This window comes from Callospermophilus lateralis, chromosome 11, assembly GCF_048772815.1.
Source record: "Callospermophilus lateralis isolate mCalLat2 chromosome 11, mCalLat2.hap1, whole genome shotgun sequence".
In the NCBI taxonomy this organism is placed as follows: Eukaryota; Metazoa; Chordata; class Mammalia; order Rodentia; family Sciuridae; genus Callospermophilus; species Callospermophilus lateralis.
In genome coordinates, this window is record NC_135315.1 from 32,912,742 (window position 1) to 32,940,298 (window position 27,557).

Sequence of the window (27,557 nt, forward strand, 5' to 3'; positions counted from 1 at the left end):
GTCAAAATACACTCTACCCTCATATCCAAAAGAAATTTAAAAATTTTTAAAAACCAAAGTACATAAAGAATCAAAATAAACCTCGAAGTCCAAGCAAGCCTTTTAACAAAGATAAAGTTGGATCTTTTTGTAACACTAGCTTTTATTAGCCTTCCTTCAGAGATGGGTTATTTTTATTTAGCTTCTATTACTCTGTTCTCTTGACTTTATTTCTGTCCAAAAGTTTCTACTTGGCTCATCTTTCTGACACTCAGTAAAAACAGATGTTCATTAGGATTAGGTACCTCCGGGCTGGGGATGTAGCTCAGTGGTTGAGAGCTTACCTAGCAAGTGCCAGGCCTTGGTTTGATCCCCAATACCATCTCCAACCGTATACATATAAAATGATATGTCCCTGGCTTTCTTCTCCTCTCTTTCTTCTTGTTCAGTACTGAGAAACACCACAGCATGAATAAAAAGCTTTTTTTTTTTTCCTGTTTTCAATCTGGATACACATCCACTTGGAAGTTAGGCCTAAAAAATTTCATATGGACCAAACTACCAGGCACAATATAAATGACAAATCATTTAAAACCTTCTTAAAGGCTCTTTTTTGTCTTTCTTTGTGGTCCTGGGGATAGAACCCAGGGGTGCTCTACCACTGAGTTACAAGCCCAGCCCTTTTTATTTTTATTTTGAGAAAGGGTCTAAGATGCCCAGGCTGGTCTTAAAACTTGCAATCCTCTTGCCTCAGTCTCTTCAGTATCTAGAATTACAGGAATTTGCCAACACACCTGGCTCCAGCATTTATAATTTGTTTTTGCAGATAATACCTTTGGGCAATAATAATAAAATAATGATTTGGTTGCTATAAATGTCATTCTTATAAAATGAAAAATCAATCTGTGACAGAAATTCACTATTTTCCAACACTTAGATGAAATAATTGGAAAAAAATTCAACGATTCTCTTTTAGAGAGCAACAGAAAAAAGAGAAATTTATTTATTTGAATTATATTACCTGTGGGCTGCAAAAGTGAAGCAGGTGGGCGAGGCTGTAAGCCCCACAAATTATCCATACTGCTCCGGTCCTTAAGGTCCAACAAGTGTATTAAAATTAAAGGATCAATGTCTAATAAACTACTAGTAGCGGCAGAGCATAAATGTGCTCTTCTTGACATTCTGCTACTGGCACCCACATAACTGTGGCTATTACCTGCAAAACAAAACAAAAAGAAAGAGTGATGTGAAAATATATGTATTTGCACAAATTTAAGTATTTGTAAAAGAAAAAGAGTAGTTAACGGCGCTCAAATATATGTCTAGAAATCTCTTAGGATTTCATGTTCATGAGAAGCACAAGGAAACCAGACGGCTAGAGAGATGTACACTTCACAGTGGATGGGGAGTGACTTCATTAGTACCCAGAATCCAAGAGCAACCATCAACCCAATCTTTTTTTTTTTTTTTTTCAGAGTAGAAATTAGAAGTTTATTAAAGGACAGCAGAAAAGACTTCTCCCGGAGGAAGAAGGGGACCCAAGAGGTGGAATCCCTCAACCCAATCTTGCTTCTGTTTTTCTAGCCAATTACTCTCTCACTGGGGGGAAAAAAAAACTGCTTTCCTTGTTGGTTTATACACTTTAGCTACTCCTTGTCCACATGTTCCTATCCTTTTTTACTATATTCCCATAGTCATCAATACCTTTAGCATCTATTTCAGTTTCGCTGAGACCTCATATTGTTACCATTCTGTACATAACATATATATGTATATGTATCTCATACATAACTGTGGAGTCTAACAAGTATATACAAAGTGATCACACCCAAATGAAGAAACAGATTACTGGCATCCCCGCCCCCACGTCTCCTAAAATTGCTTACTACTCCTATTCCCCAAAAGTATTCCCCCCCACTCCACCAAGCACTGGGGATGGAACCCAGGAGCACTGTACTACTGAGTTACATTCCCAGTCTTTTTCATTTTTTAATTTTTAATCACCCTGGCTGGCCTTGAACTTGTGATCCTCCTACCTCAGCCTCCCAAATCATTAGGATTACAGGCATATGCCTCAATGCCAGGTACCTTCATACTAACCTAAACACATAATAAGGGTTTTTTTTTCTTAAATATGTATTTTTTAGTAGTTGGACACAATACCTTTATTTCACTTATTTATTTTTATGTGGTGTTGAGGATCGAACCCAGGGTCTTGCATGTGGGAGGCAAGCACTCTACCGCTGAGCCACATCCCAGCCAACATAAAAAGGTTTGCCTGTTTAAATTTATACAAAAATATTAATAGGGAACAAACTCTTATATCCTGCCTATTACTCAACATGCTTATCATATTCATCTATATTGCTGTAATATAGCAGTTTATTTATCTTCACTATTGATGTGTAACATCCCAGTATATGAATATATCCAATTAATTTTTCTATTCATTGGAAAAAAATTAGGTTTCTTCTGGATTTTCATTATTAAAAATAAGGCCACTACAATTATAAACAGATAAGTGATCTTGAAGCTAATACAGAAAAGACATTGAACACCGCAAAGAAGTAAATGAATCACTGAATGCAGTGGCCTGTAATTCCACTGACTCAGGAGACTAAGGCAGGAGGATACCAAATTTCAGTTACCCTTGGCAACTTAGTAAGGTCCTTGTCTCAAAATTAAAAAGAAAAAAATGGGGAACGAATATAGCTCCCTTACCAAAGTCTATTGCCAATTAGCCGCTCCACCCATATTTGGTGCCATCCTTATCAATATTTTCAGTGTTGGTTTCTCATTTAGGAAAGATAATGCTCAGTCATTCTTATTATTCCAATGAACAATGCAGTGCCTGATGCCTACAGGGAACCCATTAAACATATGTGGAACAAGTAACTTAATCTTTACCTTGAAATACAGGTTTTGACTAATAACCTTACGAATTATCAGTTAGTTTTAGAAGTGTGTTCTATTCCTCAAATATCATTATGTTTTATAAATCATATTTGGCCAGCAAATAAAAACTAGAGTTTTCTTGCAAAGCTGGTTCAATGAGCTAATATTTTGGATTAGTATAATACCTACAAGCTTTTCAGCACTTTTTTTTTAAAAACAGAAGTTCTCTTTCCACTACATAAAAATAACTAATAAACCAAAAGCAATTCTTATGGGAAGCAACTGACTCAATAAGTGTTTCGTATTTCAAGGTATCTCCTTATTTGATACTGACTATAAATGAAATTATTAATACCATTTTACTTTAATATCTAGTAAATATGATTTATCCTCATCAAAACTCATGCTGAGGTTTCATTCTTCAATATAGCAGTGTTGAGAGGTGGGGCCTAGTGAGATGTTTGGATCAAAGGGCAGAGCCCTCATAAATATATTAATGCTCTCAGGAATAAACTGTTAATCTCATGGGACTGGATTAGGTATTAGAAGTTAGCTATCTGTCACTGTGATAAAATACATGAGAAAATCAATTTAAAGAAGAAAAGGTTTATTTTGGCTCAGAGTTTCTGTATAGGCCTTGGGTCCATGGCAAGGCAGACTATCATGGTGGACAGCTCACAGCAGAAAAAAGCTGCTCAGATGATGGCTGCCAACAAGCAGAAAGAGGGAAATAAAAAGGGGTGAGGGCCCTCATATCCCCTTCAATAGCATATCCAAAATAAAGTGTGGAGATCTAACTTCTTTCTATTAGGCCCCATACTTCCTAGAAGATGTATACCACCTCCCAATAACACTACATCTCCCAATAACATTACATATTGGCAACCAAGCCATTAGCATATAAGCCTTTGGAGGACATTTAAGACCCAAACCATAACACTGTGAGACCTAAACCATAACATTGCAAGAGTAGGTTTATATAAAGAGGATTACCTTTCATGTTCTCATTTGAAAGTATATGCTTGCCCTTTTGCTGCATTCCTTGAGTTGAAGCAGTGTTAGAGTCTTACCAGAAAATGAATTGATACTGGTGCCATTCTCTTCCCAGCCTCTACAACCATGAGCCAAAATAAATCCTTTTTATATAAATTAGCCAGTCTCAGGCATTCTGTTATCGTAACAGAAAATAGACTAAGACACCTAGTTTTCTCTATAAGACTGACCTCCTTTCTAACAGATGTTCTAACATCCCAATTCTTTAGATGACATGACTCTTTAGATGACTATAGTTCTGAAATACCATTCCAGGTTTGAAATGGACCTTCATAGCTAGCATGTAAAAAAAATAAATAAAGCAATTCCAGATTCTGCTATCTCATCCCAATTCAGTTTTTGTTCACTAACTTATTTTTTTTTAAACATTGTTTTCTTCTTTTCTGGTACTGGAGATTGAGTCCAGGGGTACTCCACCACTGATCCACATCCACAGCCATTTTTTTTTTCTTTTTTTTGAGACTGGGTAATGCAAAATTGCCAAGGCTGGCCTTGAACTTATAACCTTCCCGTCACTGGGTAGGCACCACTGTGCCTCTCCAATAAAGGCTTTTAAAATAGAGAAATAACATGGTCAGGTATTAATGAAAAGAAAGGAAAACCCTTCATTTAAACTCTTGATGTGGGACACACGATGGAGAAGAACAATAAGTGATACAAAAGCCCACATGAGAAAGGCTATATGGAAAAAGAGGCCTGAACTAGTAATAGACAGGAATGGGAGTAGATGAATTTATGCACTATCAAGGAGCTAGAATCAACAGACGTTGGTAATATATTAAAGGTAGAGTTTGAAGGTGAGGAAGAAGTGAAAGATGTACAGAACTATCAATCAGTAAAATGATGACTACTGCTCAGACAGTTGGTAGAAAAGTAATGATTTGTTTGAGAGGTGCTGAGTCACACTGAATTGCTACATGGGTCTCAATGTTATGGGAAAGATGAAGGCTACATGTACAATTTGGAGAGTAATCAGTATGAATGACTAAAATACAGGTTTGGACAAGATCACCCCCAAATAAAGTGTGAAACAGGGAGAGTGCAGTGCTTTAGGTTGGGAGTCAAAATGGTTAAAGAAAAAAAAAAAAAAAGAGGTCTTATTCAAGTATGCAAAAGAATATATGTCCTCCCCCCAGAAATATACTCAAAATAAGGGCAACATAGGTGTTATCGTTCGAGTGACTCTACCCAAAGTCATGTTTAACATTCGATTCCCAAAGTAACTGCTGAGAAGTGTTAGGACTTCTTCTTAGGCCATGGGGGCTCCACGCTCATGAATAGATTAATGTCTTTGAGATATTGGGCTAGATCTCTTAAGACTGGATTAGTTACTGTGAGAGTGGGTTGTTATAAAGGGAAGGTTATTCCTCAAGTTTTAGACTTTCTCACATGCACTCACTTACCACTCTCACATACACTCCTGATGTGATGCCATCTGCCATGAGGCTCTAATGAGAAGCTGGCAGATGATGTTATCATGTTCTTGGACCTCCGAACATGTGACATAAATAAATCTCATTTCTTTATTAATCACCTAGCCTTAGGTAATTTGTTATAGCAACAAAACTGGTAGAAGATTAGTACTGATAATGGGGTTGTTGCCATAACAATACCTGAAACATGGAAATAGATTTGGAAATGGGCAATGGGCAAGTTTGCAGAAGTAGGCTAGAAAATGCCTAGAATACTGTAAACAGAGCACTTTATACACCCTTGGTATGGACTCAAACAATGAGATTAGGGAAAGTTTGAAACTTCTTAGAGATTGGCAAAATGATCATGATCAGAATGCTGATAGAAATGTGAACAATAAATGCTGATATAGTCTTAAATGGAGAACTGTCTTAATGGAAACTGGCAAAAAGCTATTCTTGCTCTAAAGTAGCAAAGATTTTGGGTGAACTATGTCCATGTCCTAGGACTTTACTGTCAGGAGTGAGAATCTAGGGTATTTAGAAAAAAAAAAATTTAAAGCAAAATATTCCAAGAGCTTTGTAGGTACTTTTTTTAATAGCATACAGCAAGACTCAGAAGCAAAAGCATGACCTACAGCTGGAATCTATAAGATGGAAGCAAAGTCTAAACATTTGGAAAATTCACAGCCTACCCTCCTAAAGAATGACAAACAGTGTTCAGAAGGGATTACTGAGGGAATAGCTTTCCACTTGCACTTGCTAGACAGACAAACTCCATAAAAGGTAGCCAACTGCCAATCATCAAGACAATGGGATAAAAGCCTTCAGGCCTAAGAGAACTGAATAGTTTCAGAAAATGGGCACTCTTCAAGGGTTTGCTGCCAAGGGCCATCTCAGGACTCTGTTCTCTACATCCTGGTACAGTATTCAGCTGTCCAAGTAACAGCTTAAGCAGGCTTATGTATAACTCTGGCTATGCTCCAGGGAGAGCTAACAGTAAGATTCGGTGGTATTCACATTCCCATGGTTTTCAAGTCTGCAAGCTCACAGATCCCAAGAGTTATGAGGGTGTGGCAACCTCTACCTAACTTCCCCAGAGTCTAGAGAGAAATCTCCAGGTGTGGAACTACCACAGAGATTCTCCACTATTATGCTTACTGGATATGTGGGAGCAAGAGTGTGGCTTTTGAGATCCCAGAATAGTAGAGCCACAGGCACCAGCATGTAACTTGAGTATAGCCACTTGAACCAGGCCCAGCGAAGGCAAAGGCAGGGTTTCCTAAGGCCTTGGATGCCTGTCCTTTGCCACAGTGTGTACAGGAGGTAACATATATAGAGAAGGATTCTTCTGAAGCTTGAAACTTTCTATTTGCCCTTCTGGATTTTGTACTTGCTTTCAATTGATAGGCCGTTCTTGAAGCCTTTTTCTATTTTGGAACAGAACTGTTTACCCTATGTCTGTCCCACTGATGCCATGTTGGAAGTAAATAATTTCTTCTGATTTCACAGGCTCATAGCTGGAAGGAGTTTGCCTTGAGTTTTAGATGAGATCCTGGACTTCTGAGAGTCAATGTTCGAATGAATTATGCTTTTGAAGCACAATGTATTCTGTACAAAAGAAGGATGTAAGTTCTGGGGGTCCAGAGGCAGAATGCTGTTTTGTATATCTCCACCAAGCCAGATATAGTGGCATACTATTTTGGAGGCTGAGGAAGGAGGATCACAAGTTCAAGGGAAGCCTGGGAAAATTAGAGAGACCCTGTCTAAAAAATAATAAGGACTGGGTATGTAATTAAGTACTACAGTGCTTTCCAAGCATACACTAGGTCCTAGCTTCAATTCTCAGACACCACAGAGAGAGAGAGAGAGAGAGAGAGAGAGAGAGAGAGAGAGTCAGAGATAGGAGGGAACAAAGAAAAGGAAGAAAAAAAAATTTCCAACAAAACTTATGTTCAAATTTAAACCCCACTGTAGAAACTTAATCTGACTATGGTACTTGAAGGTAAGACCTTTGGGAGATAATTAACATTAAATGAGGCTAATAAGGGTAGGGTTCTAATCCAATGTACTTGTGGTTTTATAAGAGGAGGAGGATGAACCTGAGCTAGGACATTATGTCTCCCCATATGCTACCTTATGCTGCTGCCTTGGGAATCCAGTTTCCACCAGCAAGGACTACCTCATAAGATGAAGGTGGCCAATCTTGAATTTCTGTTCTTTAGAACTGTGAGCTGAATAAACTTTTATTCTCCATAAATTACTCAGTCTATATTCTTTAGTTATAGCAGTAGTTCTGGACCCACAAAACTCATGTCCTTCTCACAAAATACATTCATTCCATCACAATAGACCCAAAGTCTTGATCAACCAAGCCTTAACACAAAAAAGATTCATAAATCAAATAGTATATAATTTGTGCTTTGAATTAAAACAACATTTAATCAAATGTGAAACATAGCAACTTTTAAAATTTCTGTATGTATCAGATTCTGTAACTATAAACAGGAGATATTGCCAGGCACAGTGGCACACACCTGTAATCCCAGGTACTTGGGAGGCTGAAGCAGGAGGATCATAAGTTTGAGAATAGCCTCTGCAACTTAGTGAAGCCCTAAGCAACTTACCTAGACCCTGTCTCAAAATAAAGAGGGCTGGGGATGTGGTAAGGTGTCCCTGAGTTCAAGTCCACTTAAAAAAACAAAAAAAAAGCAAGGTGCTAAGCAACTCAGCGAGACCCTATCTCTAAAGTGGAAATAAAAATAGGGCTGGGGATATGACTCAGTGGTCAAGTGCCCCTGAGTTCAATCCCTGGTACCAAAAAAAAAAAAAAAAAGTAGATATTATTAGAACCTATCTCAGAGAATTTTCTAATAGGATAAGGTACACATAACAGCCTCAAACAATGCCTAAAACACAAGAACACTTTTCCAATGATAGTTATCACTAGGAATACACTCTAAAATCCATACTATAAGATATAGCACTTTTAACACCATGAACCACATAGAGCAGTGGCTATCATTTATTGAAATATGATCTGGTCAGAAAAGAGTACAGACAAGACAGAAGGCTTGTGGGACTTGGCCTCTGTACCTGGAGGTCCTGCAGCAGCTGCATCTTCCATCAGTTCTCCCTCTTCCAACTCCATATTGTTATATTCTACATCATTTTCTCCAGACCTAATAAACAAGATTCATCATTCTCACAGAGTAAATACAATTAACATTTATAGATACATTTCAAAGAATTTTATAACAAGTGTATCAACTTTCTCCTATGAAGACATAACATTTCTAAATGCAAAAATAATAACTTCTATCAGTATCTCATGTATGAGTAATGTTAATGTTCAAACAACCATTTGAATAATAAACTTTTTTAAAGGAAGGAAGTCTTTTTTTATAATATAACTTTATTTTTTTTTAATTTACTTTTATGTGGTGCCAAGGATCATGTGCTAGGCAAGTACTCTACTACTGAGACACAACCCCAGCCCTAAAATATAAGCTTTTTAAAAATATCAAAGTAGAAGCTAGGTGTGATGGCATATGCCTGTAATCCCAGAAACAGGAGAAGTTGTAAGGCAGGAGGATCACAAGCTCAAAGCCAATCTTAAAAAATTAGTGAGACCCTGTCTCAAAAAGGGCTGAGAATGCAGCTTAGTGGTAAAGTGCTCCTACACTCAATTTCCAGTACCCACCCTCCACTGTCACCCACTAAAATCAAGGTAGGGTTGGCAACATTTAATTTTTAAATCAGAAAATCTGAGAACCACTGTAAATAGAAGAGACTATAGGTTTAAAGATCTGGTAACCTAATGATAGTAAAATTAGGAAATGTTTAAGAAATAAAAGTCCAAATTACTGAACAGGACTAAAATAACTTTAAAAAAAAAAAAAAGGTGCTGCTTCCTACTAGTACTCATAAAGACTCTCTTATTACTAAAAAAACACTATTTTAAACTACAAAGTATTATTTGGAATAGTAGAAATCAATTTTTTTTAATTTTAAAAAATTCTTTTATTTATTTGCTGTAATTTGTTATACATGACTCAGCATTAAAAGAGAAGAAAATCATGACATTTGTAGGTAAATGGATGGAGCTGGAGAATATGATGCTAAGGGAAATAAGCTAATCACAAAAAACCAAAGGCCGAATGTTATCTCTGATAAGTGGTTGCTGATCAATGTTATTTTATATATTTAAAGAAATCTTAAGATCATCTCCCAGCTTGATGCTTTAAGGAGCTCTGCAGACCTGCTTTTGAGAAAATTGGTGACAGTTTTTTTTAATAAAACATTTATGGGCTGGCATTGCAGGTCAGGGATAGAAAGCTTGCTTACCATGCATGAGGCCCTAGACTCAATCTTCAGAATCACAAAAACAAAAGCAACGAAAAATATTTAAAGATTCTCAAAATGATTCTATTGAAACTGAACAAATGAAAAAACATACACTTCAAAAAATATACATTAAACTGGGCCTGGTGAAACAGGACTATAATCCCAGTGGTTTAGGAGGCTGAGGCAGGAGGATTACAAGTTCAAGGCGAGCCTCAGCAATTTAGCAAAACCTTGTCTCAAAATAAAAGTCAAAAAGGAGCTGGAGATGTAGCTCAGTGGTAGAGCACCCCTGAATTCAATCTCCAATGCAAAAAAAAAAGTATTAAAATTTATTAAGACAGAGTATGCATCTGTGGTACCTGAATCTTAAATCATTCCTCTTCCCCATCAAATCCATTCAGACAGAAATTCCACTTCAGATTGGAATTGTCAAGAACAAAAATCTTCCACTTCCTGCAGCTCCCAAGAGGATATATTCCCAGGAAGGGTAAGAAATCAATATTTCTCATTTTGCCTCCAGCTACATATTGCTAATGCCAAGGTCTAAGTGTAAGTGGCCAAAAGGTAAGAAATTCTTTTCTACCCAGATCCATATGTAAAATAGAGGCTCTACTTGGGTATAGCATGTTGAAAATGCTGAGGCCCAAATTGCCCTTGTCACAGCTTATTCATAAAGTGAAGGTTCAAAGCTAAAAAAGCAAACTCAGAAGAGCTAAGCTTACTGCTCCACTGCCTAGTTAGCTCAGCTTTTAAAGCAGGAGAGAGAAGTACACTTTTCTCCTCACTCCAGTTCAGAGCCACAGGGGATTGGATTGTATCTCGGTGGTAGAGCACTTGCTTAGCTGGGTTCAATCCTCAGCACCACATAAAAATAAATAAATAAAATAAAGATATTTAAAAATAAAAGAGCCACAGAGAAAGATGCAACACATTAAAAATATCAACAAAATATTAGCAAATGGATCCAGCAATATAAGAGAATTATAATATACCTTATCAGTAGAATAAAAATGACCCTCTGAGTAGATCGAAAAAGTGTATATAACAAAATCCAACCCTGTTTATAATACAACCACGCAATATTCAATAAAAACTAGTGAAAATACAAAACCTCATGAGGAACCACTGGATCACTCATACACTTCTAGAGGGAATGTAAAATAGTATAGCGATTCTAGATAACTGACATTCTCTTTAAAACAAAACATGCAATTATCATATGTACCAAAAATGCATTTATCCCAGAGAAATTAAGAATTATGTTGACATAAAAACCTGTGCACAGGCTCAGCACAGGGGTGTACTCCTATAATCCCAGCTACTCAAGAGGCTGGGAAGGAGGATTGCAAATTCAAGATCAGTCTCAGCAACTCTGCGAGGCCCTAAGCAATTTAGGAAGACCCTGTCTCAAAAAAAAAAAAAAAAAAAAAAGAGCTTGGGGATGTGTTTCAGAGGCTAAACATCCTTGGGTTCAATCCCTGGTAAACAAACAACCAACCCTGTGCCCAGATATTTGTAACAGCTTTATTCAGAATATAGCCCAAATCTGGAAACATTCCAGATATCCTTCAATGGATTGGCTGAATAAACTGGGGAACATCCACAATACAGAATTACTACTCCGCAAAATAAACAGAAATGAACTATTAATATATACCATAACCGGAATTCAATCTTCAGAGAACTATTTTAAGAGAAAGAAGTCAATCCTTTAAGGCTATATGTTTACACACTGAAATAAATTCTTTAAGTGGGGGAACCTTGAAATGAGTGATTGCCAGGAGTTAAAGAGAGAGCGGAAATGGGTAGAAAAGTGGATATGACTATAAAAAAGCAACATGAAGAATTCATATGGTGAGGAAAATGTTTTCGATTCTGACTATATCGCAGTCAACATTCTGACTGTGGTGATGTACTATACTTACACAAGATGCTCCACTGGGGAAAACTGAATAAAGTGTAATGAGATCTCTTATTATTTCTTATAACTGCATATAAAATTATCCCAAAATAAAAAGAAGAAATTAAATGCCAGGAAAAAATAAATAATATTATTACAGAAAAAACATGAAGGGAGAAAGTTGAGAAGGAGAAGAAAGGAAAGAAATGAATATCTTTTCCAGTTAAAAAACTGATAATGATCACTAGTCAAACAGACTATACGCCTATTTCTTCTTTCTAAAAGGAAGAAGGGCTGGGGATTTGGGGTAGTGGTGGAGCGCTTGTCTGGCATGTGTGAGGCATTGGGTTTGATCCTCTGCACTACATAAAAATAAATAAATAAAATAAAAGGAAGAAGAGCTGGGAATACAGCTTTCCTTCTTGCTGGTAGGGCACTTGCCTAGCATGGGTTCAATCCCTAGTACTGTGGGGGGTGAGGAATGAATGAATATGAGTCAATCTATAAGAGGAAGGAAAACTAACTTGTGCTGTTATTTCTATGAATTATATAAAATAATTTAAATTAAGATATTACTATAGATGTGGTAAAGGCGCTCCCCCCCCCCGCCCCACTGTCTTGACGAGGTCACAGTCCAGCGTAGATGAATGTATATGGACACAACACAAACACTATTAGAAAGGTTGTGAATCAAGTTTTACATAAAACCCAGCTGCCTTTAAGAACAATCTTGAAAAAAAGCCAAGAGTCATAACAGACAAAGTAGTAATTAAGATTAAATTATATCTGTTAGCAATCTTTTAGCAAGCTGGACTTCACATCATAGAAAGTGCTATTAAAGAATAAACTGTAAATTTTCCATGATGATTCAAATCAATCAGTTCTAGTCATCTAAAAATCTCACATTCTCATTAGGGACTTCTCATTTGAGGACTTAAAAAGCACCTAGGCTTCACATTTTAACTGGCTAACCCCTTTTAGATAACTAAATGGTCTACTTTGAGGAACTAATTTTGTAAGAATGGAGGGGAACCCAATAGGATCTTAGAAAAGTCTCATCTGGGATTAGGTGTGATGGTGCATGTCTGTAATCCCTACAACATGGGAAGCTAAGGCAGGAGGATAGTAAATTTGAGGCCATTCTCAGCAACTTAACAGAACTCAGTCTCAAAAATAAAAAAAATAAGAAGGGCTGGGCATGTAATTCAGTAGTAGAGCACCCCTGGGTTCAATCTCCAGTACCACAAAGAATAAAACATCTCATCTGAGGCTGGAATATAATTCAGGGGTAGAGCACTTGCCTAGCATGTGTGAAAACTTGAGTTAGATCCCCAGCACTGCAAAAATACAAAAACAATACAAACTCAAAACCATCTCATCTGAACTCTTATTTAACAGCTGATACAGGGCTGGGACAGAGAAGGTACAAGATGAATCTGGAGTGCTTTATAATAACACAAAGCTAAAAAAGTGCTTAAAAATGATGGAGGACTGGGGCTGTAGCTCAGTGGTAAAGCACTTGCCTAGCATACATGAGGCACTGGGTTCGATCCTCAGCCCCATATAAAATAAACAAATAAAATAAAGGCATGCTGTACATCTACAACTACAAAAAAAAAAAAGACAAGACTAGGGCTATAGTTCAGTGGCAGGGTGCTTGCCTAGCATGCATTAGGCACTGGGTTAGAAACTCAGCACCACATAAAAATAAACAAATAAAATAAAGGCATTCGTGGGCTGGGGATACACCTCAGTTGGTAGAGTGCTTGCCTAGCATATATGAGGCACTGGGTTTAATCCTTAGCACCACATAAAAATAAACAAATGAAATAAAGGCATGCTGTCCATCTACAACTACAAAAAATAAAAATTAAAAAAATAATGGAGATATATTCAAAGAACACAGGACTTAGCTGTAACAGGTTACCATTAGCCAAATGTATAATAATCTGAGCAATGAAATAAATGATAGTAAGGAATTCAAACCATTTTATAACATAAGAATTGATACTAGTGAAATTAATATATCAATTAATGGGGTTGAGGAGCAAGCTCTTCCTTAAAGTAGAATTCCACTATTGAGTATAGAAGGAATAAAGGAATTAGAAAATCATCAATGGCAATTGTTATGGTTTGGATGTGAGATGTCCCTCTAAAAACTCACATGTGAGACAATGCAAGAAAGTTCAGAGAAGAACCGATTGGGTTGGGAGAGTTTTAACCAATCAGTGAATTAAAATCCCCTTATGGGGGTTAACTGAGTAATAAGTGGAGGAGGTGGGGCATTGTAGGTGTGGCTTTGGGATATATATTTTGTATCCTGCAGTGGAGTTTCTCTCTCTCTGCTTTCTGATCTTCATGTGAGCTGCTTCCCTCTGTTAACACTCTTCCACCATGATGTTCTGCCTCACCTCGACTAAGACCTCTGAAACAGTGAGCCCTCAAATAAACTTTTCCTCCTCTACAATTGTTTTGGTCAGATCTTTTAGTCACAGCATTGAAAAAGCTGACTAAAACAGCAATCACAAAGTAACCTTTTTAAAGTAAGAATCATTAAGAGATATGAGAAACAGGTTATACAGTATCTCTACAAAAAGCCCCCATAAGGTATTCATTAATAACAAAAGGATAAGTAATTCTAGAAAGGAGAAACCTGGGAGACAATACCTAAATCAGATGATCAAAATTAATAACCATCAGTAACGTGACAGATTAATATCATGTGTAATTCCACTCATTGTGTACAGAAAAAGATGCATCAAGATTTCAGTAGTATTCTTGCCAAAAGTTCCTAGCTCAATCTAATCATGAGGAAACAGACTAATCCAATTGAGAGACTGTCTACAAAATACCTACTCTGAGGTGTGGAGATGTGGCTCTACTGAGTGCTGCCTAGCATTCCTGAGATTCTGGGTTATCATGCCCAGTATCAAGGGGGAAAAAAACCATACACACACACACACACACACACACACACACACACTCTCTCTCTCTCTCTCTCTCTCTATTTCATGTCAGCCATGAAGAAAAAAAAAAAAAAAAACAGTAATTAAAACTCAAGCAGATAAAGAGATTTAACAACTAAATGCAAATGTAATCTGGGATAGAATCCTGGACCAGACAAAAGACACTACTGACAAAATTTTAATAGGTTACAGTACCACAGTATTAATTTCTTGAGTTTAATAACTGCACTACAGTTATATAAGAAACAGTCTTAAGTACACAAGGAAAATTATATTCAGTTAATCTCAAGTATCTCAGAAAAAAAGTTATGTATAGAAAAAAGAAAAATTTAATAAAGCAAAATATTAACATTTGGGAATTAATCCATATGAAGGGAATATGGAAACTCTAAATAATATTTTATAAGTTTTCTTGGGCTGGGGATGTGGCTCAAGTGGTAGCACGCTCGCCTGGCATGCGTGTGGCCCGGGTTCGATTCTCAGCACCACGTACAAAGATGTTGTGTCCGCCGATAACTAAAAAATAAATATTAAAAAATTCTCTCTCTCTCTCTCTCTCTCTCTCTCTCCCCTCTCTCACTCTCTCTTAAAAAAATATTTTATAAGTTTTCTTAAGTATTAAATAATTTCAAAATTAAAATTTAAAAGTTAAAATAAAACCCAAAACTCTTGGCTTAGAACCTAGAGATGAGAGGGAAGCTGTCTATTTAGTATTTCATTCAAGTTCTTTTATTTTTTACACCGTATCTAGAAAAATATGCTGAACATCAACACTAAGTTTTCAATATGCTTCTAAAAATCACCACTCAGATGCTTTATAAGTGGTAGGTAATATGGGTCACTCACATAGTTTCTTCATCAATATCATTTTCTTCTGTGTTACTTGTTGCTGTGGAACTGGCAGAAGAACTGCTGCCATCAAGGTGATTTACTTCATCTTCACCAACTAGATCTAGATCCAGATCTCCATCTGAAAGCTCATTCTAGATGAAAGCAAAGCAAAGAAGAATTCTGTTGTAACTGTTTCCACCCTGTTGATCATCCAATCCAGACCATAAAGAATTATGCAGGTTTCAGAATTCCATTCTATGCCCTTGTGTCCCTATACTGCTGAGCACAACAACACTAACTGGTATCACTACCAATCTATGGTTATTAATTTTAGCTGGGTCCTCAATGGAACTGGATATGCTTCATATATTCCATGTCAGCTTCCTAGCAAGGTTCCTCACAAAGTAATATGTCAAACCATCCCTCAAGTCCAAAGTAGTCTTCATATTTCTCAAGGTCATGAAATAACCTTAATATCTGCATAGAAAAAGTAACCATATATGTACCCAACTTTCAGTTGTCTTTACCTACAAACTACACTTTTTTTTTTTAAAATTCAATCTGGGTTAACGATTTCATTCTACCATTGTTACCTCCTTAGTTCATCAGTGTGCTTAACTTTAACATCTTCATTTAATTAAAAACTGAAGTTTCCCATCTCAAAATTAAAAACTTCAAAAAAAATTTTTGCTTCTTTCTGTACCTTGTCTTAACTATATAAAAATAACAAATACTTCTTGAATTCTTTTTCTGGTTGTTTTTAGCTGGGACAAAATGGTTATCTCCTAACCCTTAAAAATTCTACTGACATGCAATGAAAGGTACCTACTAGTTTTAGCGAATGAAAACAGAACACATTAAAATCCACAATTTACATAGTTTCATTTCTGGAGTGTTCAGAAGTCTGCTTCATATAATGTATATTTTTCTGTAATAAATTAACTTTTAGACTCTTGAAATGCTCAACCACTTCTGACTCATAAACATTAACATTTATAGAACATGTACAAAAATGAAAATTAATGGACAAAATTTTCAAGCACACCGTTTCCCTTATATTCTATGTTGGAAACCATGATTCTATCATTTCTCTTATAAGTCTAAAACTGGCCTAATTATTACATGATAATCTTCATTTTGAATCTTCTCCTCATCTTCTTCATCCTCTTTAGCCTCTCTTACAGAAGCTGTAGTAGGGCCACCTTCAAGAAGCATGTCAGAGCATGACCCAGACTTCTTGGCTCGCATCTCTGGAGTGTCATCATTTTGGGGACTGAGATGATTATCTGGTGGTGACAAATCTCTTGATTTCTGAGTTCGAGACAGCTCAATGGTAAGTCTCTTTTAAAACAAGAACAGCATTAACATTAGTTTTAAGCAGTGCCTCATGAGCATAGAAAAAAAACAGTTTAAAGTTAAAAAATGGATCAAGGAGTTGGGGCTGGGACTCAGTGGTAGAATGCTTGCCTAGTATGTGTCAGGCACTGGGTTCAATCTGCAGCACCAAATAAAAAATAAATAATATTAAGATATTGTGTTCATCTACAACTAAAAAAAATATGTAAAAAAATGGGTCTAGATGCAGAAAAAGCATTTGACAAAATACAACATCCAGTCATGTTCCAAACACCAGAAAAACTAGGGATAGTAGGAACATACCTCAACATTGTAAAAGCTATATAAGTTAAACCCAAGGCCAACATCATTCTAAATGGAGAAAAATTTAAAGCATTCCCTCTAAAAACTGGAAAAAGGCAAGCATGCCCTCTTTCAAGCCTTCAACACAGAAGGAAATAGCCAGAGCAATTAGACAGAAAAGAGAAATTAAAGGGATACAAATAGGAAAAGAAGACTATCAAATTACCCCTACTGCCAAGAACATGATTCTATATTTAGAAGATCGCTCAAAAAAAACTCCACCAGAAAATTTCTAGAACTCATAAATGAACTCGGCAAAGTAGCAGGATATAAAATTAACACCCATAAATCAATCAAGTTCCTATACATCAGTGATGAATCCACTGAAAGAGAAATTAGGAAAACTATCCCATTCACAACAGCCTCAAAAACAAAATAAAATATTTCAGAATTAGTCTAACAAAAGAGGTGAGAGACCTCTACAATGAAAACTACAGAATTTTAAAGAAAGAAATTGAAGAAGACCTTAGAAGATGGAAAGATCAGATTACATGTGGGTTTTCTGGGTAACAGCTTCAAGGTCCCTGCCCAACAGGGAACATCAACTCCAGAAATACCAGTTGAATAAACCTCCGGATGCTTTCCGATGTGCTTTAGTGACTGATCAGGAGTCCCCAGACATTCTGGACCAGTGAAATGACATCCACCATTCTCCCCATATAAATGCCTGACACAAAATGGGGAAATAACAAATGATCTTTGTCATTTCAAACAATACTTTTTGGACTATTTTGTGAGAGATATTAATGTTTCCACCCTGTGAGTTTTGTAAAACCTTACTAAATCTAGTAGGTTTTCATAGATTTGTAAGAATTTTGCACAGGAATTATCATGTAATTTGCCTTTTTCACAATGTTTATTCCTTGTATTTATTATTCTTATGTGGATGAAATGTATACAGTTTCAAAGACAATGTTGAAAATAAAAAGAAGATGAAAAGATCACCCATATTCTTAGATAGACAGAATTAATATTGTCAAATGACCATACTATCAGAAGTGCTATTTAATGCAATTTCTATTCTTCATAGAAATAGAAAAAGCAGTCATAAAATTCATTTGGAAATAAGAGGCCCAGAGAGCCAAAGTAATTCTCAGCAAGAAAAGTGAAGCAATACCCATCCTCAAATTATACTACAGAGCTATCGTAACAAAAACAGCATGGTATTGGCAACAAAACAGACAGGAAGACCAATGGTACAGAAGAGAAGGCACAGAGATAGACCCACATAAATACAGTTATCTAATGCTAGATAAAGACACCAAAAACATACTTTGGAGAAAAGATAGCCTCTTCAACAAATGGTGCTGGGAAACTGAAAATCCATATGTAGCCAAATGAAATTAAACCTGTATTGCTCACCCTGCACAAAACTCAACTCTAAGTGGACTTAGGCATTAGACAAAAGACCTTGTGCCTAGTAGAATGAAAAGTAGGCCCAACTCTCCATCATGTTGGCTTAGGAACTTACCTCAATAAGATTCCTGAAGTGCAAGAAGTAAAATCAAGAATGAATAAATGGGACAGTACCAAACTAAAAAGCTTCTTCAAGTAAAGGAAACAATCAAGAATGTGAAGAGGGATCTTATAGAATGGAAGAAAATTTTTGCCACCTGCATCTCAGATACAGCATGAATCTCTAGGATATATAAAGAACTCAAAACACTTAACACCAAATAAAACCAAATAGCCACAAAAATAAATGGGAAAAGGAACTGAACAAGGCACTTCACAGAAGAAAAAATACTATCAGTCAACAAATATATGAAAAAAATGTTCAACATCTCTACCAATTAAGAAATGAAAATTAAGACTACACGGAGATTTCAACTCACTCCAGTCAGAATGGCAATTATAGAACTAACAATAAATGTTTGGAAGGATGTGGGGAGATAAGTACTTTTGTACATTGTTGGTGGGACTGCAAATTGGTACAACCATCATGGAAAGCAGTATGGAGATTCCGTACAAAACTTGGAATGGAATCACCATTTGACCCAGATATCCAACTCCTTGGTTTATACCCAAAGGACTTAAAATCAGCATACTATAGTGACACGGCCACATCAATGTTCATAGCAGCTCAATTTGTAATAGCTAAGCTATGGAACCAACCTAGGTGCCCTTCAACCGATGAATGGATAAAGAAAATGTAGTACATACACACAATGGAATATTACTCAGCCATAAAGAAGCCAATCTCCCCAAAAAAACAAAGGCCAAATGATCTCTCTGATACGTGGATGGTAATACATAACAGGGGGCAGGGAAAGAAGAATAGAAGTTCATTGCATTAGACAAAGGGGAGTGAGGGAAAGGAGGGGAGACAGGAATAGCAAAACCAGTAGAATGAATTGGACTTATGTTTATATATGAATACACAACCAGTATAACATCACATCATGTACAAGAATGGGAAGTTATAGTCCATGTATGTACAATATATCAAAATATACTCTACTGTCATGTATATCTAAAAGAACAAATTTAAAAAATGGATTTAGATATTCCTTAAACTACTTATTTTCTTTCTTTTTTTTTTTTTTTTTGTACTGGGGATTGAACCCAGGGGCACTTAGCCACTGAACCACATCCCTAACCCTTTTCATTATTTTTTTGACACAGGATCTAAGTTGCTAAGGCTGGCCAGGACCTTGCAATCCTTCTGCCTCAGACTCCCAAGTCACAGGGATCACAGGTGTGTGCCTAATTTCCTAAAACTATTTCTTTTTCTTTTTTTTTAAGAGAAGGAGAGAGAGAGAGAATTTTTTTTAATATTTATTTTTTAGTTTTCGGTGGAAACAACATCGTTGTAAATGGTGCTGAGGATCGAACCCGGACCGCACACATGCCAGGCGAGCGCGCTAGCACTTGAGCCACATCCCCAGCCTTAAAAACTATTTCTTGAACTATCTCTTTTATCCACTTTTGCCTCTGTTTATAGGGGAAAAAATCTATAGCAAAAATAAATACTTTAATCTCTTCCTTTCATATTTATCCCAAGCTACATAAATAATTACAGTGAATAATTATACTGAATACAGGCAGGTTTTTATTTTTTCTTTTTCTCAGAGCTAAGGATTGAATCCAAGGCCTTACACATACTAAGCAAGTGTTCTGCCACTACACTACATACCCAGCCCCAATAGTTTAAAATAACACACTTAACATGAAAATCTCCAGATGTATATATATTTTTTATATTTTTCTCTCTTGTCTATTAACAATACCCCAAATTTCTAGTAAGGGAAAAAAATTCCTCATGCAATTTTGTCATTTTAAAGTAAAAATTCATTAATGGATCTTCCCTAAGGTTCATTCAACCATAAAGAGAGTCTGACACAAAGCAACTTTAGATTCAACTTTTGAATCCTTTAAATCCAAGACAAATTGTGGAGGAGAATTACCTTAGTCACTGAGAGAAACACAGATAATTTACCTCAAACTAGAGCAACACTATGCAATACAATTTTAAGCAATAACAGAAATGATCTACATCTGCAATCCCTAACACAAGCATTTGAAACGTGGCCACTGAAACTAAGTTACTATGTCTTTAATTTTAATGAAATTAAACCAACATAGCCAAACCATAGCTTAGTGGCTACCAAACTAGGAAAATGCAGAACCTAGAGGCTCAAAAGATGGGAAACAGGATAACTGGATTTTTTTTCTACAAAATTATAAAAAGCATTAAATATTTAATATATAATTTCCAAATATAACAGGCAAAATGGACAGTATGAAACACTAAACCAGAAGTAGATGTTATTTCCTTACCTCTTTAAGATTATTTATTTGTTGGATATAACTAGTCTGCGCAGCTTCCAACTGAGTGATATACCAATGCTGATCCCGACATTTTTGAAAAAAAGTTGGCGAACGGACCTGAAACCTTAAAAGAATTGCTCCACATGAAAAATAACCCAAACAGTAAAATATTAACAGTCTAGCCTTGAATCTGTATCTATAAAGTCCACAATTTTAGTTTGAGACAGGGTCTTATTAAGTAGCTGGGGGTGACTTCTAATTTGCAATTATCTTGCCTCAGTCTTCAAAGTCATTGGGATTATGGAAGTGTGCCACCATACCCAGGTTCAATAATATAAATAATTTGTTGCTATTTCATGCTTCAGTTATGAACGTGGGAAGTTATTCAAACATCAGTTTATTATGCTTCAGTTATGAACGTGGGAAGTTAATCAAACATCAGTTTATTAACCTATTAAAGAACCATGTCTTTGTTCTTGCCTTATTTTAATGATAGTGATGTTGATTATGATCCTTAGCACCACATAAAAAATGAATAAAAATATTATTTTTCTTTGTGAATAACTGAAAGAATAAAATAAAACCCAGAAATATTATGAAGCAGAATTCAAATAATGTCCCCAAAAGAAAATACAAAAAAATATCATTAACGTTTTTTTCCTACACCAAAAATCAAATCCCTTTTGTTCATAAAAAAATCATATCCCTTTTATCTCCCAGAAAAACTAGGAAGAAGACATAAAAGTAAAGGTTGATAAAATGGCAATTCAGTTATTCAGCATGCTAAGGACAAAAAGAATTCAGAATAATTGAAATTAGGTAAAAAATTTTGTTTTCATAAAAATTTTCTAAACCATTAAACACTTTGAAACTTCTCAGTTCAGACCATCTGAATCTCCTCTTTTAAACATTTTGAGTTCTCAGCCAGGCTTGGTGGTGGTACATGACTGTAATCCCAGATACTGAGGCAGAAGGCTCTCAAGTTTGAGCCTAGCATCAGAAACTTAGTAAGACCCTGTCTCAAAAGAATTAAAAATAAAAGGGCCAGAGGTGTAGCTCAGTAGTAGAGAGCCCTTGGGTTGGCAAAATCCTGTTTCAAACGAAAAAAAAGGCTGGCGATGTAGCTCAGTGGTAGAATGCCCCTGGATTCAAGCCTGAGTACCAGGAAAAAAAATAATTTAAAAAAGCTACCCCAACATTCAGTGGGGCTGTTTTTTTACAGTGATTGCATAGTCTGTTCCTTCTGGTGAAAAACATATGAACAAGCATTACACGCTGGCTTTATCTCTATTCCACTTTTTTCTTCCAGTGTTGGGGATTGAACTCAGAGCCTTGCACATGTGGAGGCAAGAGTTCTACCATGGAGTTTCCCCAGACCCCCTCTAGTCTCCTATTTTGAATTTGCTGTTTTCTAGAAAGTTGGTTTGTAAAAGCAGTCACCAAATACAATGTATCCTGTCAAGTGAAAAAAAGTTAGGCATTTGATACCTCACTGTTCTCAGATTACACCTTCCACGTGGTCTGGAAGAAATTTATACAAAATTTTTACTGTGGCTGCATTTTGACTTGCGACTCCTCACATGACATCAGGTAGTAGAATTTTCCACTCTTGGCATCAAGTTGGCACTCAAAAAGATCTGGATTTTCGGGCTAAGATTGGGGCTTAATAGTAGAGTGCTTGCCTAGCACTCTGGGTTCGATCCTCAGCAACACATATAAATTTAATAAAGGTATTGTGTCCATCTACAACTAAAAATATTTTTTAAAAAAGATTTGGATTTTAGAATATTCCAGGTTTTTAGATTAGGGATCCTCAATCTGTGAGTTTCCTTTAACTTGGACTTAATAACTAGATGTTGAACAAATTTCTGATATTTACATACACTTAAATACTTTGGATTTGAAATTAAATAGTTAAGAAACTAGTAAAGTTAGTATAGATTTTAGTACTCTTCTTCATTAAATGAATGGACTTTAAATTTTGACATTATTTCATCCATAATAAAAGTCACAATATCAAATATTTCCTTTTACCTTAAAATTACTGTATCATTTTGTCGATTCAAGTATCCTTCATTTGCAAGTAAGTCCAAACGGAAAAATCTATTATAGCCCCAGCATTCTCCAACTTCAAAGTCAGATGCAAATTCTCGAATGATATTTTTAGTAGGATCATTGCAGGACTGGTGAACCATCTCCACACGATATTCATATCTAAAATTGAAAAACAGACTATTAATATAGAGTGAGCAAAGTAAAAAACAAGGACAGTAATCATTTGAGAAGAAATTTCACAACATATATACGTGTGTGTGTGTATATGTGTATACACATATACACACACATACATACATACATACACACAAGCTAAACTTCTTTCATAAAGGATTATACGAGTTTACAAAAAGAGCAATATACTGAATGAGCCACCAAAACATGACTGGCATAAGGGTCCTATTTTCCTCATAAAAATGTTTACCAAGGGGGCTGGGACACTGTTCCGGGATAGAGCATTTGCCTAGCATGCACGAGGCCCTGGGTTCAATCCCCAGTAGTGAAAAAAAAAAAAAGTTTACCAATATATTATGAATGAAACAGCACCTAAAATAATAAATTTCATATAAACAAATACTTCAAAGTGGATTTTACCAATGCTGTGAATTTTTTTCCTTTGTTATTTGTATTTCCATACATATATTTTATTTCTATTATCCTTTGAGAATTATCACCATGAGATTTTAAAATATAAATTTAAAAATACATCACTACACTTTTCCAATAAGTTATAATAAAGCAACTTATGAATTAAAAAATTTAAACCTATAAAAATTTCTAATGGAAATTAAGTATACATTGGGAAAGTTATTCAAAATAATTAACTGTCAATTTCATCTAAAAAAACAATTTTTTATATCTACTTTTAAAATGAGTAAAGTGAAAACTGGAAACTCAAATACAATCAAGAATATTGAAAATGTGGGAGAAAGGATATTAATGAAAATGATCAAATATGTCTAGATTCAAGCTCAGATAAAAGCTTAAAATTGATATAAAACGATTTCTGAAAACTCATATGCTTTGTATGAAAAGACATACAGTGTTTAGGCAAAACAGTTTTTTAATTAGTTCTTTTAAGTCGTGAGAGAGAAAGACTGAACATTTCTCACATGGCAATTAATCCAAGTAAAATTATGTACATAGCATCTCAACTCCAACATTAGATAAAACTAAACCTTATATATGAATGTCACAACCCAAATTCTTTCCTTCTATCAAACTATTTCCTTAAACAACTTGAAATTTCCCCTTTCCGAAAGAAGTCATTCTTCACTCCTAAAAATCAAACCCAGGATGTCACTTACATGCAAATTTCCCCTGAAATCCTACATATATCTATGCTAACCCTAACCCTTTATAAACATATTTAAGTATAATTAAATTATGCAAGCAATTCTGCAGAGTTCTCATATTAAAAAATCGACTGGACTATTTACATGATTTCAGCTACCCTACTGTTAAACCCTGAATTCCATAATTAAATGGCATTTCAATATTTAATGAAAAAGCATTCGGAATCCTTTTCTAGGGTTACTAAAATGTTAAGTGAAAAACAAATTATATCCAGTTTCATCAGAATAGAATAGTACTAGGAAGGTATTTAGATAATATCTAATAAGTGCACAAATTCCAATCTTTTTAAAAAATAGAATCTTCAATACTATTATCAACAATAGTAAGATTACTACCATTTGTAAGACCATGTGAACTTTAAATTCCTAAAGTAGGGTTGGAAATCTTATTTAAGTGGGAGAGTCCCTAGGTTGAATCTATCAGCATCAAACTAAACAACTTTAGCATTTAAATTATGGTCAACTTTGAGTTAATCATTATATACAGGATGAGTGGCTCCAAGTTCATTGTGTGTGTGTGTGGGGGGGGTGTACAGGGGTTCTGAAATATTTAAACATTATTATCCTTTCACCATGGAATTGCCTTTGTATATTTCCAAAAAATCAGTTGGCTCTGTGTGTGGATTTATTCCAAGACACTATTATATTCCACTGATCAGTTTTGCCTATCCTCATGCTAATACCATAATGTTCTGATTACTGTACTTTATTACTTTTTTTTTTAGAGAGAGAGAGAATTTTAATATTTGTTTTTTAGTTTTCGGCGGACACAAGATCTTTTGTTTTGTATGTGGTGCTGAGGATCGAACCCGGGCCGCACGCATGCCAGGCGAGCACGCTACCACTTGAGCCACATCCCCAGTCCTTATTACAATTCTTAAAACTACATAGCATTAGCTTTCAAATTGTTTTCAGTGTTTCTCTATTGCTTTTTTTTTTTTTATTTCACTGGATTCTGCTTTGATTTTTTTTGTTCCTTACATTGCATTTTTCTTTTTTCTAACCTACAACACAGAAGTAGAGGTTATTGATTTGAGACCTTTCTGATTTTCATTTATAGACATTTAGCACTATAAATGTCTATCCACCTATTACTTTAGCAACATACTACAAATTCTGGTATAATGTGTTTTCATTTTCATTCAGTCAGAAACACTTCTTTTTTACTGGTGCATTATAGTTGTACAATATAATAATATAATTTCGCCCAAAACCTTCCCCAGCACTTCTCCGCTCCTCCCACTCACTGGTCCCTTTCCTCTAGTCTCCTGCTCTCCCTTTGCTTTACATGCTATCGTCTCCTACTTTTCTTTTCCTTTTTCCTCTGGGAAATATAATACTCTTGACCTTCTGATTCAGTCAGAAACACTTTTAAAAAATCTTGTGGATTCCTTTTTGATCCAGAAGTTATGGAGAAGTATTATTTTGATATTTTCAAAATATGTTTACTATCTAAATTCCATTTTGGTGAGAAAACATACTTTAAATCATTCTGAGTTCATTCAGACATGTTTCATGATCCTGAATATGTAATATCTTGGTAAATACATGCTCTTAAAAATAATCTGGCTAGGTCCAGTGGGTGTATGCCCATAATTCCAGAAACCCAGGAAGTTCAGGCAGGAGGATAGCAAGTTTGAGGCCAATCTCAACAACTTAGTGAGACCCTGTCTCAAAATAAAAAATAAACAGGTCGAGGCATGTAGCTCAGTGGTAGAGCATGCATGGGGTTCAATACCCAATACCCAAAGAGCGAGCCTTTAAGAAGGTTTTAAATGATATGCCATTTACAGGGTGTGTGGTACTGGAAATCAAGCCCAGGGGCTTACTCATAATAGTCAAGCCCTCTACCTATGAACTAAATTTATCTCCAACCCTCTTTATATTTAAAATGAATTTCTGGTGGACAGCACATACTTCAATCTTGCATTTTTTAGCCAAGCTATCTCCATCTTCACAAAATGAATGGTCTTTTTCTTCATTCCATTTCATGGAGAAAATAATTTGAAGGGCCACAGGGAGTTACTTGCTTCTTTGAAATGTTTTTCAATAGTATAGCTCTCATGAATCAGACTCTCCATGCAGATGATGCCATATTTACAAAAGATTTATCTGTCAAGTTAATTCACTTCTTAATTTTGCCATCATCACACTAAAATAATTCATTTACCAACTTCAGGTTCAATTACTCCCATACAATATATGGATGTGCCCAATCCTCAGCATGTTAACTGAACCATTGTTGAGCTTAAGAAAGATGCCATTAAGGATCCAGTAAACGCAAAGAAAGTACAATATCTTATGGACCTTTTGGGTACACCCCATAGATAACTCTGATCTGGATGACAAATGCTATTATGGGTCTTCAGGTAATAGAAATTGCCAGCTTTTCATGTCATCCTAGCCATTGAAATCTGAGTTCTGTATGTCTGTCTGTATTCCTTATGACAGTGCTTAGCTTCTTCATAGATAAGCTTCCTCCTTGCCTTCCAAAGCATATTTCGGGCAAACTTTTTCTCAGATGATTTTTACCTACAGTTCTGCCAAATACCTTCACTTTTCTTAGGGGTTTCTGGCATAGCAGGAATCTTCTTTTTGGTGGGTTTTTTTTTTTTTCCCCTCCACCATTTTTGGAACTGGAGATCAAACCCAGGGCTTTGAGAATGCAAGGCAGACACTTTGCCACTGAGCTATATCCCAGCCCAGGAATGTTCTTTTTGATACCTTCCAAGTTTCCAGACAAAAAAAGAGCCAATCTCCATCTTTTAAGTGGGTTAATGTAAATTTAATCTATTTGTTTTATAATCCCATTTTATCTTCTTTCTTGCCATGTTAGCTGGATATCTGTTACCTAATAGTTCTCTGTTGTGGTAGGACAATAATCTCTCTCTTCCCCCATAAGATATCCACATCCTAATCTCCAAAACCTATGAATATTATCTTCTATGGCAAATAAGAGCGCATGTTACTGTATAAAGCTAAGAATTATGAGACTGAGGAAATTATCCTGAATTACACAGATGGAGCCTAAGTGTAATAAATGTCCTTATAGGAGGAAAGCAGAGGAAAATCTGACATGAGACCAGAAAGACAAGGCAATGTAACCATAGAAACACATATTGGAGTGGTAAGGCAACAAGCCAAGGAATGCTGGCAGTCACCAGATGGTAGAAAAGGCAGGGAATGAGTTCTCCCCTTGAGTCTCTGGAACAAGCACAATGGTACTAAAAGGTTGATTTTGGTTCAGCAATAGATTGCAGACTTCTGAATTCCAGGAAAGTGAGAGAATAAATTT

The 27,557-nt window shown here is 35.8% G+C and overlaps 1 protein-coding gene and 1 pseudogene across 5 annotated transcripts in view; both read right to left on the reverse strand.

The window, feature by feature from the left end:
• Positions 1–27,557, reverse strand: part of Trim37 (tripartite motif containing 37) — a 190,459-nt gene that overhangs the window by 104,739 nt on the left and 58,163 nt on the right. For all 5 annotated transcript variants that reach the window (XM_076869753.1, XM_076869752.1, XM_076869755.1 and 2 more), the window contains 6 exons: positions 22,887–23,066; positions 20,862–20,976; positions 16,506–16,724; positions 15,399–15,535; positions 8,436–8,521; positions 1,001–1,195 (listed from right to left, as the gene is read on the reverse strand). In XM_076869753.1, the coding sequence (XP_076725868.1) occupies positions 1,001–1,195; positions 8,436–8,521; positions 15,399–15,535; positions 16,506–16,724; positions 20,862–20,976; positions 22,887–23,066 (932 nt within the window). The remainder of the gene's footprint in view (positions 1–1,000; positions 1,196–8,435; positions 8,522–15,398; positions 15,536–16,505; positions 16,725–20,861; positions 20,977–22,886; positions 23,067–27,557) is intronic.
• On the reverse strand, positions 26,149–26,868 carry LOC143409829 (large ribosomal subunit protein uL30 pseudogene; annotated as a pseudogene).